The following is a 19,999-nucleotide window of genomic DNA, read 5'->3' as shown; positions in this document are numbered from 1 at the left end:
ATTTAGCCCGATACTCTCCCAGCTGTTGTCATAGCGGGGCATCAACTCTCCTCACTCAAGCTACACCGAACCTTACGATATCACGTCAATCAACTACGTGTTCGACGCCGAGCCCTGCTTACTTCCGATCTTCTCGATATTCTAAAACTCTACCAAACACGACAGTCTGACCACTCCTGACCTACCAGGAGAGTCGCCAACCATGGACGACAACATCTCCACATTCATGTCCATTACGGGCACAAGCACCGATGTCGCCCGGAGTTTTCTCGAGATGACTGCCGGCAACTTTGAGCGTGCCATAGGACTCTTCTTCGAAAACCCCGATCTCGTTTCCGGTGTGGGAGCTGGCCTTTCTTCAACCGACCAGCCAGCCGCTGCCCCCGCGACAACATCAGCAACCAGAGGCAACATTGGCAGACAAGATTCGGCAGGTGTCATCCACATCGATAGTGATGATGACCAGGATATGCAAATCGAAGACTTTAGCGACAATGACGACGATAACGAGAGAGCCGTCGCAGCTCAAGCAGCAGCTTTAGCCCAGGAAGAAGAAGATATGGCAATGGCAAAGCGATTACAGGAGGAGCTATATCAAGGCAACCAAGGGTCTGGATCAGGAGGAAACCCAGATGATGTCCGAGCACCTATCGCGCGGACTACTGAGACCCTGGTGGCACCCGGATGGGGTGGTGGTGGTGAGCACGATGATGGAATGGAGGCAGCTTTTCTAGAAGAGTTGCGACGAAGGCGGCGGGCAAATCCACGTAAGTGTCTCAACTACCATTAGTGGACTCTCACTGATGCAGTGATAGCCAATCGTGCTGGAGGACCGTTCTCCCAGCAAATATGGGCCGACCCTGAACGCCGTTCAGCTCAGACATCCGAGAATGGAGCTCATGCAAGACGTCTTGAAGACTTGTTCCGACCACCTTACGATCTGATGGCGCGTATGTCTTGGGATGACGCCCGCACGCTAGGCAAGGAAGACAAGAAGTGGATCTTGGTTAATCTCCAAGACATGAACGACTTTAACTGCCAGGCGCTAAACCGCGACATTTGGAAGGACGAAGCTATCAAATCTCTGGTCTCAGAGAACTTCATTTTCCTACAGTATGACAAGGACTTCCCGGATGCCGAGGAGTTTGTGACATTTTATTTCCCCAACCAAACGCATGAGAACCCTGATAACTACCCACATGTCTCGATCATCGACCCCCGAACGGGCGAGCAAGTCAAGGTTTGGACCGGACGACCTTTCCCTTCCGCGCAAGAGTTCCATGCCGAACTCGCCGAGTTTCTGGACCGCTACAGTCTCGCGGCCAATAGTAAGAACCCGGTTGCGAAGACGACAGCACGAAAGCCACAGAGAGTGGATGTCGATCGCATGACTGAGGACGAGATGCTTGAAATGGCTTTGAAGAACAGTCTGGAGGGTGCTACAGGAAGCGGAGGCTCCTCAACACCCAACCTCCATGATCCCGATGCTTTAACCAAAGATTCTGGCCTCGAGGAGGGTAAAGGAAAGGAACCTGAAGCTCCGGTTGAACAAAGTCCTTGGGCTCAAATTTCAAGCACCACCCCACATACCGAACCAGAGGCCGACCCAACAACCACTACACGCATTCAATTCCGACACTCCACCGGCCGTATCATTCGACGATTCTACCTCAATGATCCAGTCCGCAGGATCTATGAATGGCTCAAGTCTGAGGCACTGGAAGGCAAAGAAGGGGTTGAATTCGAGCTTAAGAAAATGCCTGCTGGACAGGATCTCATCGAGAGCCTGGACACGACCGTTGCAGATGCAGGTCTGAAGCAAGGGACAGTCATGATTGAGTACATTGAGGACTGAGCTGGTGGCTGATTGAATGATTTCCTTTTATGCGGGATTACAGCAAACTTGGTAGATAGATCAGTATCGGAGCCATCGGAGTGAATTGGACTGGCTGCAGCCAGTGGAATATGGGGATTCTGAATCCTCGTGGCATCATTGCTATCGGAATTGATTTAGCTTTATCATGGAGGAGGGCGTGGGAGGTTACTATCTTTAGACAGCTCATCCAAGTCATGCATGAGAAATGACACTTGAAAGCAATGGAACTGCGCAAATGCCATGGTCGCATTCTGTGCCTGGCCATGTATGACAAGGCTAATTTAACACCAATGCAAGTAATCGCAATGCAATTTTATCTGTGAAGCTAGTGTGATCGCGTCAGCTTGTTCCTGATCCCAAGAACTAACTAATAGTTTGCCGCTTATTCCAACCCTTGAATACATTCAAGCCAAAGCATCAAATGATACGTTTCACCATGCAATAGAGAGAAGACATGAGCCAATAATACAACGCAAACCCTTGCAGAATGTGATATCAAGTCGTCATATCTGAAAGTCCTTTAATGAGTTTCGCATCTCTGGAGTTGGGCGTTATTGAACACAGCAGATAATTGGCCTCAAGACCATGTCAATAACTGAGGCTGAGGCCAGGCCAGGCCAGGCCCTAGCTGGAGATCTTGGTTGGAATCAGGTGCGGGGAGTATTTCCCAGCGACCCCTCCCCCTGTGGACAACCACTTACAGGGGGAGAGAGTCTAATAAGGTCGCACCAGGAACGGCCGTGAGCAGATCGATTCAGGTTCGATGCGTGCCATTGATTGATTGGCAAAGCAAGGGCATGAGCCCGTTGCTCCTCAACAACCCCCACCTCAGGTAAACAGCAACGACCAGCAACCAATACGTCGCCATCAGAGCCAGCCCGTTCCGTTTCATAGTGGGAAGGTCTCAGCTCACTGTATGGAGTGTTTCCTTTCTTGAAAGTACCTTGCCTCATTAGCTTGCGCCTGCTTGTTTTGGCTGCATGTTGTGTTGATTCTTTCCCTTGCGTAGGCGGACGGAGATTGGCTGTGCTGTGCGACAACCTCTTTTCTTTTCTCGCATTTATATGAGCACATTATCATCTCCCTGCTTGTTTCTGATTTCCCTCCCCCCCTTCCTTTCTTTGTTCTTCGCCCCATTTAGTGCTCACTGTTTCTCTTCTGTGAAGAAAAAAAAGAAAAAGAAGTCGCGACAACCGAGACAGATATTTACCACGAACCCGGTTCGAATTAAGACTACGATTTTCTTAGTGGTGGGGTTGCTGCTCTGCTAATCGACACCGCCAAAATACGATATCCGAACTGGAAGCGGATTCATTTCGACATCACGCGCCATTGCGAAACCGCTGACCGCGAAGAAGAGGCCCTGGAGCGATTGCCAACCGATTGATACTGCTTCGAGTCAATAGCAGTCGGCGAATTTGCAGGGACAACGTCACTCAACCGTGGGGCAAATACCGTTAGCTACCCGAAAACATAAGCTTCCCCACGAACCTACACCATGGCAGATCGCGAGCATGAGGTTGACGATGCGAATGAGGCGCTTGACCCGGAGCTTCTCTACTCCAAAGAATACTGCATTGGTGAGTCCTGACGTGGTCTCGTGTCGTGCGACATCGGATTGGGCACTTGGGCGTAAATGTACTGACACGGCGCAGGTGGTGGCAGTTTCGGCAAAGTTTACAAAGGGTACGGCGACGATGATATGTTCCACGGCAGCCGAACTTTACTAACGAATCCAGAGTCGATAAACGAACGGGCCAGGCTGTAGCGATCAAGGTTATTGATATAGAGAGTGCCGAAGACGAGGTCGAGGATATTATCCAAGAAATCGCCATTCTGTCCGAGCTTCAATCACCGTATGTCACCAAGTACTATGGATCCTATGCGAAAGGTGCCGAGTTATGGATCGTAATGGAGTTCTGTTCGGGAGGAAGCTGTGCCGACTTGATGAAGCCTGGACTGATTGGAGAGGACTACATTGCCATCATCGTGCGTGAGTTGCTCATGGGTTTGGATTATCTCCACACAGACAAGAAGCTACATCGAGATGTCAAAGGTAGGAAGGGCACCCTCATCCCTGACGTCGCTAATTGTCTGTAGCTGCCAATGTGCTCCTCAGCAGCAATGGCCAAGTCAAACTCGCCGATTTTGGTGTGTCAGGTCAGCTTTCTGCTACCATGACCAAGAAAAATACTTTTGTCGGAACACCTTTTTGGATGGCCCCAGAGGTCATTAAGCAATCTGGGTATGATCATAAGGCCGATATTTGGTCTCTTGGTATCACAGCTCTCGAATTGGCTAATGGAGAGCCTCCTTATGCCGATATTCATCCTATGAAAGTTCTGTTTCTTATTCCAAAGAACCCCCCACCACGATTAGAAGGCAATTTCACCAAGGCATTCAAAGATTTCATCGAGCTATGTCTCCAGAGAGACCCCAAAGACCGACCAACAGCCAAGGACATGCTGCGGCACCCATTTATTAGACGGGCAAAGCGGACAACTTACCTAACTGAGCTTATCGAGAGGCATCAACGCTGGGCAGCTACTCATAAGGGAGAGGATGATGACAACTGGGACTCAGCTAACAGTGGACGAACTCCTGCAGAACGCGAGCGAGTTGACGAAGACATGTGGGATTTTGGCACTGTGAGACTTGTTGGCGAACGCGGCGGCATTGTCAACCGACCAGGTCTCAACCAGCTGGATGAGAACGCAACAAACGCACGCGCTTCTAGGCCATTGGAGAGCGAGGAAGACTATGGCGAGCAACGACGAGACGCAAGCCCTACCAAGTCCAGGGATTTCGCCCTTCAATCCCTTGAGACTGTCAAGGCCAACCCAGGCTCAAGGCAGTCTAGCCCCCAACGAAAGGCTGTTCCCCAATCCCAATATCAGCAGCCACTCCCATCGCCTACGAGGGCACTGCCTCAGACTCCCCTGAAGCTCCCTCCTCCAAGGGATAACGCTGAGACGCCTCGCCCATTGAGAATAACCCCCCCTGCAACCGTGCAGGAGTCTCCAGATTATGACCGGGAGCTTCAAAGTCAACTACAGCGTGATATTGGCATGCTCAACCTGGATTATGAACCACAGACCGAGAGGAAAGCCAGCCCGCAGATTCAGCAAGTCCAGCCACCACAATGGACATTACCCCCTGCTCCTCCAGTTCATCAGCAAAGGCCAACAACTACCAAGCAGATGAGTCTACCTGAGATACCTCCATATAGGCCCAATCAAGCTCCTACGCAGCAAAGGGTCCCTTCATTACAGCATACTTCAGTGCCTCAGGTTCATACTCCCCTCCCAGGGGGTGCACAAGGCCCTCGACCCCTTCCATCGAAGGCTCAGTCACCCAGTCCATCCGAGTTCAACACGCCATCAGCATTCCCCACACCTGCACCAGCCAACCCCAATGGGGAGCTGGATGCTCTGAACGATGTCATATTCCCAGCCCTGGAGGAGGCGCTTAAGAGGCGACAGATCAACTTGCAGCAGATGTATAAGCCAGGACAGAACCCAGCTCAATTGACACCCCAACAACAACGCGCCGAAGCGTCCCACGAAAAGTTACGAAAATTGGTTTATAAGCTGGCGCATGTCTGCAAAGAGATTGATCATTATGACAAGGCTGAACCTGTTGGAATGGGCCGAGAGGTTGGCAGTTTTCTCGAGGGCCTTCTGGAGGAGATTCTGGTGAGAGTCGAGCCTTTGGATGAGGATGAGGAAGTGCCTGCTTCGTGATGTGTGAGCGTTGTGTGATGGGCCTTGTGATTGAGAAGCGTTGAAGAGTGTTTTGGAGTTTGGGTTTCACATTGTATATGGCTACTTATGAGTATTATGAGCCCGTATGGCGGGTTGGTGATAAAAGGACGGAACAGGTTAGCATGATGAGTATAAAGGGATATCGCATGGCTGAGAATAGCTGGTACAAAATAAATGTCAGTCTGTTATGATTTTGAGATAGAATCTAGCGATGTTTGTTGTTGCATCAGAAGGCTACTGAGGAATATTGGATTTCGGAAGTATATGAAGCTCCGTGTCCGCAATCCTTCACAAAACACATGACGACACACGGAACATGAAGTAATTCTCTTATTTCGCCTAATTTGATCCGTCCCCTGCTATTCCTTCTGTTGAGAGGCTATCATGAACAATGTTTACCACGGAGCATGATATAAAAACCGCGGTTCGTGGGCGAGCATACCCAAACCCAGTATGCAAGCCATTGAGGTCAAAGTACAGTTCGGTTGGCCAAACGATAGCCAGTGGATTCTATTCTCGATACTAGGTTCGGCGTTTTCTACATATAAGCGTTTCGTAAGTACGAAGTCCGAGGCGCAACCAAAATCTTGCAACCTGGTACCTCGTCAAGAATTTGCTCGACCCGCATAAAAAGCTCCACGTGGGGAATAGAGCTCTTATGTCAAGTCATGGTGATCATGATGTGGCTGTAATGTCCAATTGGCTCCCGCTTGAGCTACGGGAAAGACAAACGAAAAAATAAAATAAAAATGGTGATCTCGCATGGTTTGTTTCGGGAGGGGGATATCACAAAAGATGCTTCATTTAAACAGTCTCAAGCTTGTCGAGGATGGCCTTAGTGAACTCGTGGGTGGTGGAGGAGCCGCCCATGTCGGGGGTGCGGACTTTGCTGTTGGATTGTTAGCATTGCGGATGGACTTTAATGAATCGTGTAGAACTTACCCCTCAGCGATGACGGCGTAGGTGGCCTTGGAGACACGGTTAGCATGCTCATCGAGGCCGAGGTGTCGCAGCAGCATGCTGCCGGACAGGAGCATGGCAGTGGGGTTAGCCTGGTCCTTGCCCTTGATGTCGAGACCGACGTGACGGCAACCGGGCTCGAAAACAGCGACCTCACGGCCCATGTTGCAACCAGGGACGATGCCAGGGCCACCAACAAGAGCGGCACCGATGTTGGACAGGATACCACCGTAAAGGTTAGGCATGACCATGACATCGAATTGCTGAGGACGAGAGACAGCCTGCATGGAGGCGTTGTCGACAATCATGTCGTTGACCTCGAGGGTAGGGTAGTCCTTGGCGACCTGGTGGAAGGTGCTGCGGAAAAGACCGTCGGCAAGCTTCATGATGTTGGCCTTGTGAATGCAAGTAACCTTGGATCGGCCGTTGGCGAGAGCGAAGGAGAAGGCGAACTTGGCGATACGCTCAGACTTGGCGCGTGTGATGATCTTGAGGGACTCAACGACGCCGTCGACGCTCTGGTGCTCGAGACCAGAGTACTCACCCTCGGTGTTCTCTCGGATGATGCACAGGTCGACGTCCTTGTGGCGGGTCTCGTAGCCGGGGATGTTCTTGATCAAGCTGATGCTGGCGTAGATATCGAGCTCCTGACGCATGGCAACGTTGAAACTCTGGTGGCCGGATCGGCTGATGGGAGTGTGCAGGATACCCTTGAGACCGAGCTTGTTGCGCTTAAGAGAAGCGACAGACTCGCGGAAAGCATCCTCGGTTCGGCCGGCACCCTCGAGACCAGAGACCTCGATCTGCTCCCACTCAACGGGGACGTTGTCGGCCTTGAAGACGGTCTTGACGGACTCAGCAACCTCGGTACCGATACCGTCACCGGGGATTAGGGTGACGGTGTACTTGCCGCCGTACTTGGCGGGCTTGAAGATGTCGGACTGAACGGTGGCGAAGGATCGGGCGAGCTGGGGTTGTTGCTTGGCGACGCCGCGCAGCAGCTGAGAAGAATTGTTAGCAACAGGCTCAATTGAGTAGTGAAGACGGCGTATAATCAATCTGAGCCATTTGCGTGGTTGTGGTCTTTGTCCCGCAATCATGTCCCACCACGCAAAACTCCAATTCTCGCTTGTTGTGATGTCGCGATGATGATCATGACATGATGCACATCATCGTCAGACAGCCACAAAAGTCCATTGCCCAAAGGCATTCCTCCTCATGTAACACAAGCACCACAAAAGACCATCATGACACAGAAACAAAACAAAAGCAACACCACCATTAAAGAAACGTACCTGGGCCGATCGAAGAGATCCTCGAGACAACATGATGACAAGTGGGGGGTATCTGAGAGGTAGAGAGGAGAGCTTTCGTGGGGAGGAGAGAGAGAGATGTATATAAAAACCGAGGCACCGCACACGAGGAGAGACGGGAAGAAGAAAAGAGGAAGAAGAGTATTTTTACAAGTTGAGGTTAAAGAAGAACGCAAGTGCAAATCGCGCAAGCCTGTTTCCGTTCCCGTCGGGTAGGGTAGCTCTGAAGGCCAAAACCCAGTTGCAAGGTTTCTCCCTCTGACTATGGTGTCGCATTGGCCGGGGGCCCTCTGTAGAATAATTTTTTTTAGCTACCACTTACTGCTTTTCTTTCGGCCGCCGCTCGGAAAACGCGATTGTTCCGAGCTTGTCACTGGCCCGAGTGGAGTAGCGTTAGGCCGCATGGGGTAGCTTGTGGGGAGTTTTTGCAGGGCGCCGCCGCTAGAATTTACTGCTTTTCTTGGCTTAGGCTGGACTGCCTGAGATACGCAAACGACGTCACGGAAACAGAATTGGAGATCAACAACAACATTCAATTGATTTGACCCGGGCAGTCTAGGGGAGGAAAGAAAAGTCAGGACCTTGATCCTAAATGACAAAATACTTAGGTAACTTGGCATAAGTTTAGGATACCTTTTGCTGAGCTTATCTTGACACCCTATACCTTATCAAGGTATAATGTTTTCTTGCTCCCTGAGACTAGTCATGTTTAAACCGATTTTATTAGCCTACCATCTTAATACATATATGTAGTCTCTCTCCTGGTATCATGCTCCCGTAGTATATCATAAAACTTTTTAAATTATAATTCTCCAAGTTTGCAGGTCAGCCTCGAAAGATATCCATGTCTAAGAATTAACCCAATAAAGCTTTGCCGGCTGAGGGATAATGAACATTCAAATTATGCTATGATTTAGAGACACTTGGATGTACCGCAGACTTATCAACTCTCTTAAAAATAATACCATGCTTACATACACATTCTAACCACCACACCTCAATTGTATACTCCCGGCGACCTGTAACAGCGGATTTCAAGACGTTCTGATTGCGAATTCTAAATCGAACGAAGAGTGGCTTCATTGCCATACTCCGAGCTTGGCGAGTTATTTTATCGCAGCGATATTGAGGCGTGTGATATCTTGTTAGTAACGAGTGATTTCCGAGAATGACGAGAAATATGTATATAAAATAGGGAGAGCACAGGAGAACACCAGGTTTCGATGATGTGCGACAAGCCTCGGTGAAATCTATTTGAACGTGTCTACTTTTCCTACTTTTAGATCCGTCCTCTTTCAAGATACGCCTTTGGTACATCGACGTATCGACTCCTCAGATACTCGCCGATTCCCTTTCCAAGACCATCAATGCGATCTGACGACGCAATCCCTCCATTCAAGTTATCCAAAACACGGCTACATCATGTCAGTATTCTTCAGCTTCAGAGTCTTCACACGGGGGACCTACAAGTGCACAGCGTTGATACCGGGGAACTCAACCCTCTCAACCCTCCTCTCAGGATCACCCTTGAACCAATCATCCCCAAACAACTGCTTCAGCTTCGACACGGTCAACACGTTCCTCAACCAAGCATACTCATCATCATTCCTCACAAAGAACCCAACATTCGAATTATCACCTTTATCGCCTGATCTCGCATGCACAACACTTCCCAGCGGCGCCCACTCCGTCGGTCCGAAAGTAAGCATGTCAACCGGTCCATGCGTTTCCGTCGAGGGCCGTACGATAGGATATTTTGCTGTTTTTGCTGGTGGTTGAATACGATGTGATGCGCCGGTACTCATCTCAACGCGATGCTCAATCGCAGACACAGGCATGAGCGCTGGAAACATCTCCATGAATGGCTTGGGCACCATAGTCCTAAAGTCAAGATTCATATGATACCCCGGATAGCTCTGCATGCGAAGTGCGTAAATGGGTACTTTGAACTTGGGCGCGTCGATGTCTTCCTTTCGACGAGCTTGCGCAAAGACACGCAGTGATACGGTGCCTGCTTGTTGAGACGTTGGGTTCTCAGCCGGTGTGCCATAAAGCTCGATGCTTAGACGGCTAAAGTTTGAGTCTTTGAACATGTGTGCTAGTTGGTTCTTCATCATGGCTGCTTTTTCGTAGACATCGAGACCGTTGATGTAGAATGTTGCTTCGGCTTGGAAGCCGCCTTTTGCGGCGATCATGACTTTTGCTGTTGGCGGTGGAGGGAGGCCTTTCACTCCTGAGACGGAGACGCGGTTCTCTGACTCTTGTTCGACGTGTACCCCAGAGAGATCTGCAACAACATCAGGATTCAAGTATAAATGCCCTTGAAGCTCGTAGAGTAATTGTGCGGTGACGGTCTCTTTTGTGACTCTTCCTCCACCTTCTGCTGTTCTTCCAATAGTACACCGTCCTCTTGGATCGATCTCGGCAATGGGGAATGCAATATCCACGAGCTCAGGTAGAAAGTCTTTGAACCCTGAGAAGTTTGCACCAACGACATAAGGACCGCACTCAATGAGATGAGCAGCTAAAAGCGAACCAGCCAACTCCTCGTACTGATCTTCTCGCCAGCCATGATACCACGCCGCAGCGCCCATCACAGGAGAAGCATCAGTGCACCGACCACAGATAACGATCCGAGCACCAGAGCGAAGCGCCTGAACAATACCCCAACATCCGATATACGCAGTAGCACAACATGGCGTAAACCCCCAAGACTCAAGAGTCTGCTCTGGATGATCCAAATGCGTAATCTGCACATCCCTCCTCCCCACAACATCCGAAACATCGTCACCTAGCACCTTTGCAACCACACAATCTCCATACCCCCTCTTCTCACAGAGCGCTCTGACCTTGTCATACAATGCATCAGTGTTGAGTGCCCCAGCGTTGGTTACGACGCGGATGTCGCGCTGCATGATATCGTCAAGACACTCGTCGAGTTGCTCGTAGAAGCCGTTCTCGTAGCCTAGATTGGGATCTACTTCTTGCTTGGTAATTGCGTTCCAGGCAATGTTCATCTCGGAGAGCCAGTCTCCTGTTATAACGTGCACATTGCCGGAGCGGACCATGCGGGACATTGCGTGGGGATGGTCGCCTGTTGCGCCGGAGACGTTGCCGATGCGGATTGGAGGTCTGTCCAACATTTTGTGTGAAGTGAAGTGAAGTGATGTTCAATGTGAGAATATGTGTATATATAGTGAGTCAAGGTGAGTTGGGTTGAAAGTTATAGTGAGCTGAGAGTAATGGAATGAGGCTAGGTTGCGGCTCTTGATAAACACTCCTTTAACTAGTGGATCATCGGAATAAAGATGTTCTTAATTGTGTAGTATCTCGGATTATTCAGGACGTTGACAGTCTCTCATGACTTATCATAAGCCTGTATTCGGTGGATTGTGGATTGGCGGACGCGGCGCCGAGTGGCGATCCACTTACACGGGCCCTGGCATTTCGGCTTCGGCGACCGAGTCCGTCGATTCACTTGCTCAACATGAGATGGAACATGATATGAGATCCCTCTGAAGTCAATGGGTCAGATTTACCCTTCTTGCTATGCTCGGGGAACTAGACTGGGAAATATTAGTATACTTATCTTATTCATGGGTATTGCTGATGATGCTTCTGCACCCAACAATCCTTTCAGTTTTGGAACTGACGGCAGAGCAAGAACCAAGGCACATAGTCATTAACAGATAGATGACATTTCGTCTGAGTTCATAACATATTTACTAGGCATCCAATAGCTACAACTTGTAAGATAAAGTCTCGCGACCAAGGAGATGACAACAGCTCAATAATACGAATGGCTCTCACCCCCCAGCCCAAAAAACCACTCCTGACTCAACTGCGAAATAGCATCATTATGGAACTCATCCAGGCCCAAACTCTGCAAGTCCCCAAAACAATCCCGGAACGTACTATCAACAGTCATACCCGCCAGATCCGCCGAAAACTGCACCGGCGCCGCGACACTCGCCTCCACGACATCAGCAACCACCGCATCGCTCAGCCTATCAAACAAATCCGAACAGTTCCTCGCCAAGTCCCATCTCTCCGACACAGCTACTAACACTTTTGAACAAGCCCTCGTGTCGTTGACGACTTGGCTGATCGTTGGTGTTGTATGTAACCTTGCGCGCTGAGGTTCAGAACCAGAGAAATGATGGCGTAGGGCGAAGATGTATGATAGTCCGGCTAGGAAGACGGAATGCATTGTTATCCACGAGTAATTCAACTTTCGTGATCGGTGGAGGCTTGCATAGAGACTTATGGCCTCCCTCGCAGAGTCGTATATATTCTGCAGCGCGAGACTATTCACAGCTGCATCGTTGAGACACGGCGACGGTCGAAACAGCATGAGCATACCATTATGGTACAAGAGTCTATACCATTCCTCAGAGCGGAAACTAGAGCCACTAACAGGTGAAGCAGCTGTGTCGCTCTTAACAAGGGGTAGGTTCGCTGTTTCTGTGTGCCACTCTTATAACTCCCTCGCTAGAGCTGTTCGCATTTCGTCGTAGCTTGTATTCGGGAACGTGACGTGTTTAGCACTCCGGTGCAGAGCATTTATGATCTTCCCGCAGATGAGGCGGTATCGAACGATGTGCACGAACACAGAAGTCGCAGCACGGTATTGAGGTGTTCCGTAGGGTGCTGATGAGAGAGGACTACTATCCTCGGGTAGTTGATCTGCTGTTGACGAAGGGGGAAGATCAACGTCTATGTCTTCAAGCTGCAATGCCAAAGGTCTTCCAAGCGCAAGACTCGTCACGCGATCTAGCGCAACAAGACTCCAGAAACACCGTCGCTTCGTCTCCATCTCCTCCTCCTTCACCTTCCTCGTCGGTTCATCTAACGTCCGCGGAAGCGCATAAGTCGCTGCTCGATGAAGCCCCATCTCAAGACACGTCCTCGCCGCAACACCGATGAGGTGCCAAACACTAGTCGTGGTATTACTCGATGTCGTGCCCATCCTATACTGACACACGAGCAACAGCGCCTGCAACCTCTCGATCCCATCCCTCGCCAGCACATCAGCCAGTCTCGTCATGGCGCGGTTGTAATGCGTCTCAGCATCATATACACCATTCCAGTTGAACTTGTGCACCTGCGCCGTGCCGATGGCGAGGGTCATGTCGACGAAGAAGGCATCAACGGGGTCTTTGGTGCTGGCGTCTTCGTACACGGCGTCTAAAGACCGGTAGAGGGATTTTGTGGAGAGGAAGGGGTAGCAGAGATGATCATGGCTGCAGTAGGCTTTGAGGAGTTCTGAGGCGAGGGTTTTGGGTGGGAGGCCGGAGTTGGTTTGTGGTGAGGATAGGCCGGGGAGGGAGTTTGGTTTCCAGGATGTGGTGAGAGACGAGGATGGTTGAGGGCGGGATTGGAGGAGGTTGGCGAGGAGAAGACCGCTTGTTGAACCGACAAAGTGATGGCCTCCGCCTGCGATGAGACTCATCTGAATAACCTCCTCAGCCACCTCTCCATCCCCAGGAGTATCCTGCACCACCGACGCCTCACCTCTCTCAACATCTTCAGATCTCCTAGTAACATCCTCAGACCTTCTCGTCACATCCTCAGATCGTCTGGCAACCTCCTCCGACCGCCTCAACTGCTGCGTCAAACCCTCATTACAATCCATCAACTCCCTAATCTTCCTCTCCAACTTCTGAACATTCCTCCTCCTCAACTGATGCTCACTAACAGCATACTCACAAGCGACATCAGCGCGTTTGCAGGGCCCGCATTGAGGTTGGATCTTGTCGCAGCGGACTTTGCGGCGGTGACATCTGTCGCAGGCGCTTGAGGGCATGGATGGCAACGGAGACCGAGGCCGAGATGGTGAGAGGATGATGGATGGAGAGACCCCGCTTGAGAAGGAGAAGTTATGGGGCGTCGGTTAGTGAATGCGGGTTTTATTTTGGTTGGTTTGATGGGTGGGATTGGGGGAACTAAGCTTAATTGTTACCTTAATCCTGACTCGTGGGGTTGGGACTGCAACGTTGATGGATGATAGATGCATCGTGATGCGACTACGAGGATGGATGTTTATCTCCGCTCGTATTACAGAGAACGATTCTACTCTCGTGTCCACCTATAATTCTCGATTCATCAACTAGACTCTTGAAATAGAATTGATCCAATGCTATCCCGGATATCGTTATCCTCTACATCATCATCCACTTACACAAGTCTTGACTCAACACTAGAAATCCCCCTCCATGACAATCTAGCTCCCCCGAAATGGCGTCTTGGCAAAACCACAACTCGGCCATCGGTCCCGTCCCCGAAACCAGGATATTCTCGCTCCTCGCCTCTTGGTGATCACCTCAACAATCCCACCCCCGGATATCCAGAATCTGGGGTATGCGGGGAACAACCCAAGCCCAGAGAAATAAGTTCAAATACCGCAACATCCCCCTGCTTTTTCGCATCAACCACCATTCTTTCCACAACTTCTCCGAGATAGGTTTTGTGAGAGTCAATCACTATGACATCCCAAGATCACAAGATGGGCGCTGAGACCCTTGATGCTGAGAAGCAAAATGCTGCTCATGAGGAGTACTCCGCTGAAGTTCTTGATAAGAAGGGTAATGGTGATTACTCTGGTGCTGTGGCGAAGAGTGATCCTGAGGAGATCAAACTCGTCAAGAAGCTCGATAAATGGATCATGGTAAGTCTTCCCGCGTCCATTAAGAACATACTTCAACTAACACATGACTATAGCCTACCCTTTGGTTGATGTACTGGCTCAACTACCTCGACCGCAACGCCATCACCCTCGCCCGCCTAAACGGCTTCGAGGAAGATCTCAACCTCCAAGGCTCACAGTACAACACCTCCGTCTCAATCCTCTTCGTCGGCTACGTCCTCGGCCAAATCCCCAGCAACATGATAATCACCCGTGTCAGACCATCATGGTACATGGGCGGTTTCATGATGGCTTGGGCCGTCGTCAGTTCCCTCACGGCCGTGGCCCACAACTACACCGGCGCTCTTCTCACTAGATTCTTCCTCGGTATCGTGGAGGCTCCTTATTATCCTGGCGCGCTGTACATGCTGTCGACGTTTTACACCAGGAAGGAATTGGCGACGAGGATCAGTATTCTCTACTCGGGTAATGTCCTGGCTTCTGCTTTTGCGGGCTTGATTGAGGCGGGTGTTTTTGAGGGTATGGATGGACTGGCGGGGATCAAGGGCTGGCGATGGTTGTTTATCCTTCAGGGTGCGGTTACGTTTGTTGTGGCTATCGTTGCGTGCTTTACTCTTCCTGATGAACCGTTGACGACGCGATGGCTCACACCTGAGCAGCGACAACTTGCGCATGATCGTGTTCTGAGAGATACAGTCGGACAGAAGGGTGACGGAAATCCATGGAGCGGTCTGCGCGAAGCCATCGTCGACCCGAAAGTCTGGGTCTTCATCGTTCTTCAGCATCTTCACCTTGCGACCAACGGCTTCAAGAACTTCTTCCCTACCATCGTCAACACGCTCGGCTTCAACACCACTATCACTCTTGTCCTCACCTGTCCTCCTTTCTTGATCGCCGGTGCTCTCTCAATCCTTTGGGCCAAGTCTTCTGGCCACTTTAACGAGAGTACCTGGCACATCACCATCTCCAAGATCGTCGCTACCTTTGGTTTTGTCTTGGCCTGCGCTACCATGAACGTTGGAGCGAGATACTTTGCCATGTGTGTCTTTACTATCGGTACCTATGGTGTCAATTCTATTCTGCTGGCTTGGGTGGGAAATACATGTGGACAGACGAGGGAGAAGAAGGCTTCTGCTTTAGCTCTCGCCAACGTCAGTGCGACACTCAGTCTGATCTGGACTCCTGTAAGTACCCTTGACTCTCTATCCTTGAGAACAACCGCTAACTCGTGCAGTACCTCTGGCCCAAATCTGATGCACCACGGTATGTGCTGCCGCTCTCAAGCAGTGCTGGTTTTGCTGTAGCTTGTATTGCTGGAGTCTGGCTTATGAGGTGGATGCTGGTCAGACAGAACAGGAAGATTAGGCAGACCGATTCAGAGGCTACGTTGTTTTATGCTTACTAGATATGGACTGGAACTTGGACTACGGTATTATAACATCACTCATAGGTCTTCAATATTATGCGGAAACTTAGGGTTTGTTATGACTAGACTCCCCTAAACTTATCAAAGCTTCCATAAGCCTTATGATTCCGTAGACTGACTAGACCTCCCTAAACTTATCAAAACTTCCCTAAGCCTTATGATTCCTTAGACGAAGCATGGGGCGAAATCTTGTTAAGTCGTTACTCGGCAGCATTGTCGGCCGCATAGTCGATGCGCTTGTCGGCCTCAATAGACATCTTGTAGGTTCCAGTATGCTCGACAACAGTTGGCTCCATTCCGGTCGCGTTTCGAATTTTGTCGATGACCTCCTCGTTGAATTCATCCAGCTCGGAATCGGGAGAGCCTCCGCCAGCCAAGATGACCACGACGACCTCACGAACCTGCAGACCGTTTCCTTTGGCACGCTCAAGGGCGTCGATGAGACCCTGGAGTGCAGCCTTGTGCTTTGATTCGGCAATGTGTGCGAGGAATCGATCGTCCCCTTCGAATCCACCATTTGGGTACCGACCGGTCACCGCGACTCTAACGCAGGTGGCCAGGCCAGTGGTGTAGATTTTCGCACCCTTGGAGGTCCCGAATTTGCCCATGCGGACTTCGCCGGGCTGAGGGGCTTCTTCGTCGCTGGAGCCGTCGATGGATTCCTCGTCGCTCTTGTTGCCCTGCATGTGTGCAGCGGCAGCCATTCTTACCGAGCAGAGGCGTTGGCCAGACATGATGAGAAAAGATGGGAAGACAGCGAGTTATGTGAGTCAAGAAGATTTAGATGCTGTGGTTGCTGATGCTGATGTTGAAAAAGGAGGAAGAATGAATGAAAGAGGCAAGGCGATGAAGAGGTCTTATTATACCTAGGTTGACGTGGAGTCTGATTCACAGACGAATCGTCAGTTTACATCCAGGATATTGATCATTATGCTATGGATGCTACACAGTTTCGCTGTTTTAGACCACAAAAGCCAAACACGTTCAACTAGTAGATATTAGCCAAGCACAGCTCGGCCCCATACTCCAACGCCGATGATACCTTGATAGGAGTACCACCTTCTTCGTCATGCTCTATCGGGTACTCACGAGACGGGTCAGCAAGAGGTAGGCGATTGAATATCCTGAGAGGAAACAGCCAGAACCCTATGGCTGGCTGCGGTGTTTCCTGAAGATGCTCGACAGTTTCCTCGGCGATGTCATCCAGGGGCTCGTCTGTTTCTGATACCATCCGTGTTATAAATTTCTCGTGGGACTTTTTCACATAGTCCATGGCGCTCGCTCGGTCAGTGATGAGTGGTGAAGATAAACGAAGGCAGCTCCCAAAGCGATACTCAACCTCGTGATTGTGCTTCACCCCTACTGACAGAAGGAGTCTGAACCAGCGATGGAACCGTCTTACAGGATCTCTGTTTCCAAGGTAAATTTGCTTAAAATTTTCCTCATTCAATCGAGGATCGCGTGATAATCGATGAAAGCCAAACGAGTGTCCCATGATAGGCACAGCACGATTCATCTTGAAAACCGGAACAGTTGAGCGCTTTGCAAAGCCGCCGAACCACCGACGGATGGCAAAGGTGTTCATTACTGTAAAGCGCTCAATTCTCAACAACGTTTCCTTCAACCGGGACGTGTCACGCCCAGTGATGCTTGGAGTATTGAAGTCTTGCGTTTGACCTCTGACGGGCAAGGCGAGGTTGACCAGACCGACACATCGTGAATCACAAGCCCAGATGTCATGTGCAAAGTTTTCAAAGACCTCCAAGCAGTTAAGCATCAAGGTGTCCAATTCAGGACAAACATAGAGCGTGCTGTTCACCATGCTCTTATCTTTTCTCTGGTACCAACATGGTAGTTGAACACGGTAAAAAGCCAAAGCAGCCCTGCGTGACTCAGACGTGGTCCGGAAGAGCTTGCTTATCTTCCAGCGGTAGTTCAATATGATCTCGTAGTTCTGATGGTTTGTTTGTTCCCTTTGTTCGCTAGTGAAACTGCCCGGTTTCAAGGTGATGTCGATCCATCGCTCGTGAGTTAGGAAATGCTGCCAAACAAGCCAGCGAATATCATCAGGGAAGCGTGCAAACAGGTGAAAGTCGCCGCATGGTTCAAGAGGGGGATTGAAGATTTGTAAGTAATGTGGTGTAGCGTTGCTGTTCTGGTTGCAACCGGAAGCCATGTTGAGAAACGATTGTTCAGAGAAGAAACGTTGCGATGTGTTTGCCTTGACAGAGGAAGAAGGGTCTATTAACTCGTTTATTTAACTCCATGACTCACAAAACCTACGTAACCTTTATCGGGGCACACAAGGTCTAAATTCTAAGAGTGTATCACAGCCGTCAAAGAAGCATATGCCCTAAAGTTTGTTGATAACACAGTTACACTGAGCCCCATCACTTCACGAATGTGATCAGCTGATCTGAATGAAACTGAATCAAGGTTACACACACGAGAACGCACTTCGCCCAAGGCATCTCGTTACACATGTTAGCATTGGGTAGTGAGCTTCTAATCTCAGTCAGCAAGCAGAGAGAACCTCAGAAGGCCGGACTGAAATCGTCACATACAAGCGAAGTCTTACCTAAGGTTTGGGAGGCTCATCTCACCCAAGACCACAGTGGGAATGTCACAATTCCTTCCCCATCACAGATGCATCGCCAGCAACAAGGTATCAAAATATTCTCGAGTTGTCAAGGAAACTGTCGCTAGTCATGCGCAAGGTAGTCCAAACCCGACCAGAGGAACGCCATCCTGCAAGAAGCCCGTACGCCGTGCATACCAATTGATCTCCCAAACGCCATCGTAAAGACATGCCAATCTTTGTTTATTCCCTCTGCAAATCGGCGACTATCGTGTAGCTGCATCTCTGAAACACCCGACACCTCAGGTCGATTATGCATAACTGATCGACACCTGCAGTAGCTCATCCGCCCACCGTCCACAGTGGAATGCCTCCCTAGTGATTGGCCAATGCATCTCGGGGCGTCACCCCCATCGCTTGTCGAAGCGACGGCGTTAACGAATCAGTCGAGTCCCTCTGCCGTCCCCAATTCTCATTCGTAGTCGCAGGCGAAGCCGTATTCATCTCCTTCTTGTCCTGTGATCGTTCATACGTCGGCGGTGGTGCTCGAGGCATATTTGCTGGTTTTTGCTTGACCGGCGCAATGCCGTAGTCGTCGAGTTCTTGGAAGTCCTTCGGGTCTTCGAGTTTGTCCAGGCGCTGGCGGCGGCGATGGAGGTAGCATAGCATGGCGATAACGCCAAGGGCTACAACGGCGCTGCGGAATGAGGTAAGCCAAGACTTAATCACCGGTATGCGAGCAATGGGGTATAAATACCTGGCGACAAAGAGAATTAGCATGATCTCGCCTGTGCTAATATTGGGCTTTTCGCAGGTATCCGAGTATTGGTCATCGTGACATGTTTCCTTGGCTCCTCTGGGCAGCACTCGCGTGAGACCCATTCCTTCAGCGCGAGACGCAAGGGCGCCTAATTCCGTGTCGAGAATCATGATATAAAGTGAGTGAGCGTGCAGTAGTTAAAAAAAATTAAATTAACGATTCAGTTTGTTTTATTCTGAGCAAAATGAAAGAAACAATCAAGAGCCAAGTCGAGTCTGCTAAAGAGGGGAGCAAAACCTAGGAAAAAAGAGGGAAGGGGGGTTTATTGCATCCAAGGGCAAGAGGCATTCATTAAAAGGCCAATGCGAGACTGACGATGCGCCATTCAGTTGAATGACATGCTTCCGAGAGCTCCATGTTTCAGAAGCTCAGCCCCTCGATGCCGCTGGGGGTCCCTGTAAATCAGGGTTGCATCTCGTGAGCAGTGAAATTGACCCTCTCGAAATCGGATTTGATACGAGATCTAGACTGGTCTTGTCACATCATGTTACGTGTACCTGATCGACATTTCTATCAATAGTTTATGACTAGACGTTGATACATATTCATGCATTCTCTTAACATCGCATCCTCCATCAATGCGCCGTGAAACTCACCGCACAAACAGCATAGACCA

At 50.2% G+C, this 19,999-nt stretch overlaps 9 protein-coding genes across 9 annotated transcripts; 3 read left to right on the top strand and 6 right to left on the bottom strand.

The window, feature by feature from the left end:
- Positions 1-202: 202 nt before the first annotated feature.
- On the top strand, positions 203-1,855 carry FPRO_02282 (uncharacterized protein; the record flags this gene model as incomplete). The annotated part of the gene is made up of 2 exons (XM_031227634.1): positions 203-767; positions 816-1,855. 2 exons carry the CDS (start codon positions 203-205, stop codon positions 1,853-1,855), a joined length of 1,605 nt encoding a protein of 534 aa, XP_031078051.1.
- Positions 1,856-3,374: 1,519 nt separating this feature from the next.
- FPRO_02283 (uncharacterized protein) lies at positions 3,375-5,619 on the top strand (the record flags this gene model as incomplete). Its single annotated transcript, XM_031227633.1, has 4 exons — positions 3,375-3,456; positions 3,532-3,562; positions 3,616-3,932; positions 3,977-5,619. 4 exons carry the CDS (start codon positions 3,375-3,377, stop codon positions 5,617-5,619), a joined length of 2,073 nt encoding a protein of 690 aa, XP_031078050.1.
- An 825-nt stretch (positions 5,620-6,444) lies between these two features.
- Positions 6,445-7,928, bottom strand: FPRO_02284 (putative isocitrate dehydrogenase; the record flags this gene model as incomplete). The annotated part of the gene is made up of 3 exons (XM_031227632.1): positions 6,445-6,529; positions 6,583-7,601; positions 7,896-7,928. 3 exons carry the CDS (start codon positions 7,926-7,928, stop codon positions 6,445-6,447), a joined length of 1,137 nt encoding a protein of 378 aa, XP_031078049.1.
- A 1,264-nt stretch (positions 7,929-9,192) lies between these two features.
- On the bottom strand, positions 9,193-11,056 carry FPRO_02285 (uncharacterized protein; the record flags this gene model as incomplete). Its single annotated transcript, XM_031227631.1, has 2 exons — positions 9,193-9,328; positions 9,381-11,056. The coding sequence occupies 2 exons, from the start codon at positions 11,054-11,056 to the stop codon at positions 9,193-9,195; spliced, it is 1,812 nt and encodes a 603-aa protein (XP_031078048.1).
- Positions 11,057-12,390: 1,334 nt separating this feature from the next.
- On the bottom strand, positions 12,391-13,719 carry FPRO_02286 (uncharacterized protein; the record flags this gene model as incomplete). Its single annotated transcript, XM_031227630.1, has 1 exon — positions 12,391-13,719. The coding sequence occupies one exon, from the start codon at positions 13,717-13,719 to the stop codon at positions 12,391-12,393; it is 1,329 nt and encodes a 442-aa protein (XP_031078047.1).
- Positions 13,720-14,397: 678 nt separating this feature from the next.
- Positions 14,398-15,964, top strand: FPRO_02287 (uncharacterized protein; the record flags this gene model as incomplete). The annotated part of the gene is made up of 3 exons (XM_031227629.1): positions 14,398-14,580; positions 14,634-15,743; positions 15,794-15,964. The coding sequence occupies 3 exons, from the start codon at positions 14,398-14,400 to the stop codon at positions 15,962-15,964; spliced, it is 1,464 nt and encodes a 487-aa protein (XP_031078046.1).
- A 221-nt stretch (positions 15,965-16,185) lies between these two features.
- Positions 16,186-16,719, bottom strand: FPRO_02288 (uncharacterized protein; the record flags this gene model as incomplete). Its single annotated transcript, XM_031227627.1, has 1 exon — positions 16,186-16,719. The coding sequence occupies one exon, from the start codon at positions 16,717-16,719 to the stop codon at positions 16,186-16,188; it is 534 nt and encodes a 177-aa protein (XP_031078045.1).
- Positions 16,720-16,973: 254 nt separating this feature from the next.
- FPRO_02289 (uncharacterized protein) lies at positions 16,974-18,161 on the bottom strand (the record flags this gene model as incomplete). Its single annotated transcript, XM_031227626.1, has 1 exon — positions 16,974-18,161. The coding sequence occupies one exon, from the start codon at positions 18,159-18,161 to the stop codon at positions 16,974-16,976; it is 1,188 nt and encodes a 395-aa protein (XP_031078044.1).
- A 777-nt stretch (positions 18,162-18,938) lies between these two features.
- Positions 18,939-19,493, bottom strand: FPRO_02290 (uncharacterized protein; the record flags this gene model as incomplete). Its single annotated transcript, XM_031227625.1, has 2 exons — positions 18,939-19,260; positions 19,321-19,493. 2 exons carry the CDS (start codon positions 19,491-19,493, stop codon positions 18,939-18,941), a joined length of 495 nt encoding a protein of 164 aa, XP_031078043.1.
- Positions 19,494-19,999: the final 506 nt, after the last annotated feature.

The sequence above is a fragment of the Fusarium proliferatum genome (assembly GCF_900067095.1).
Source record: "Fusarium proliferatum ET1 genome assembly, contig: FPRO_scaffold002, whole genome shotgun sequence".
NCBI lineage: Eukaryota > Fungi > Ascomycota > Sordariomycetes > Hypocreales > Nectriaceae > Fusarium > Fusarium proliferatum.
Note: the sequence above shows the minus strand (reverse complement) of the source record. Positions and strands in the feature narration are given on the sequence as shown.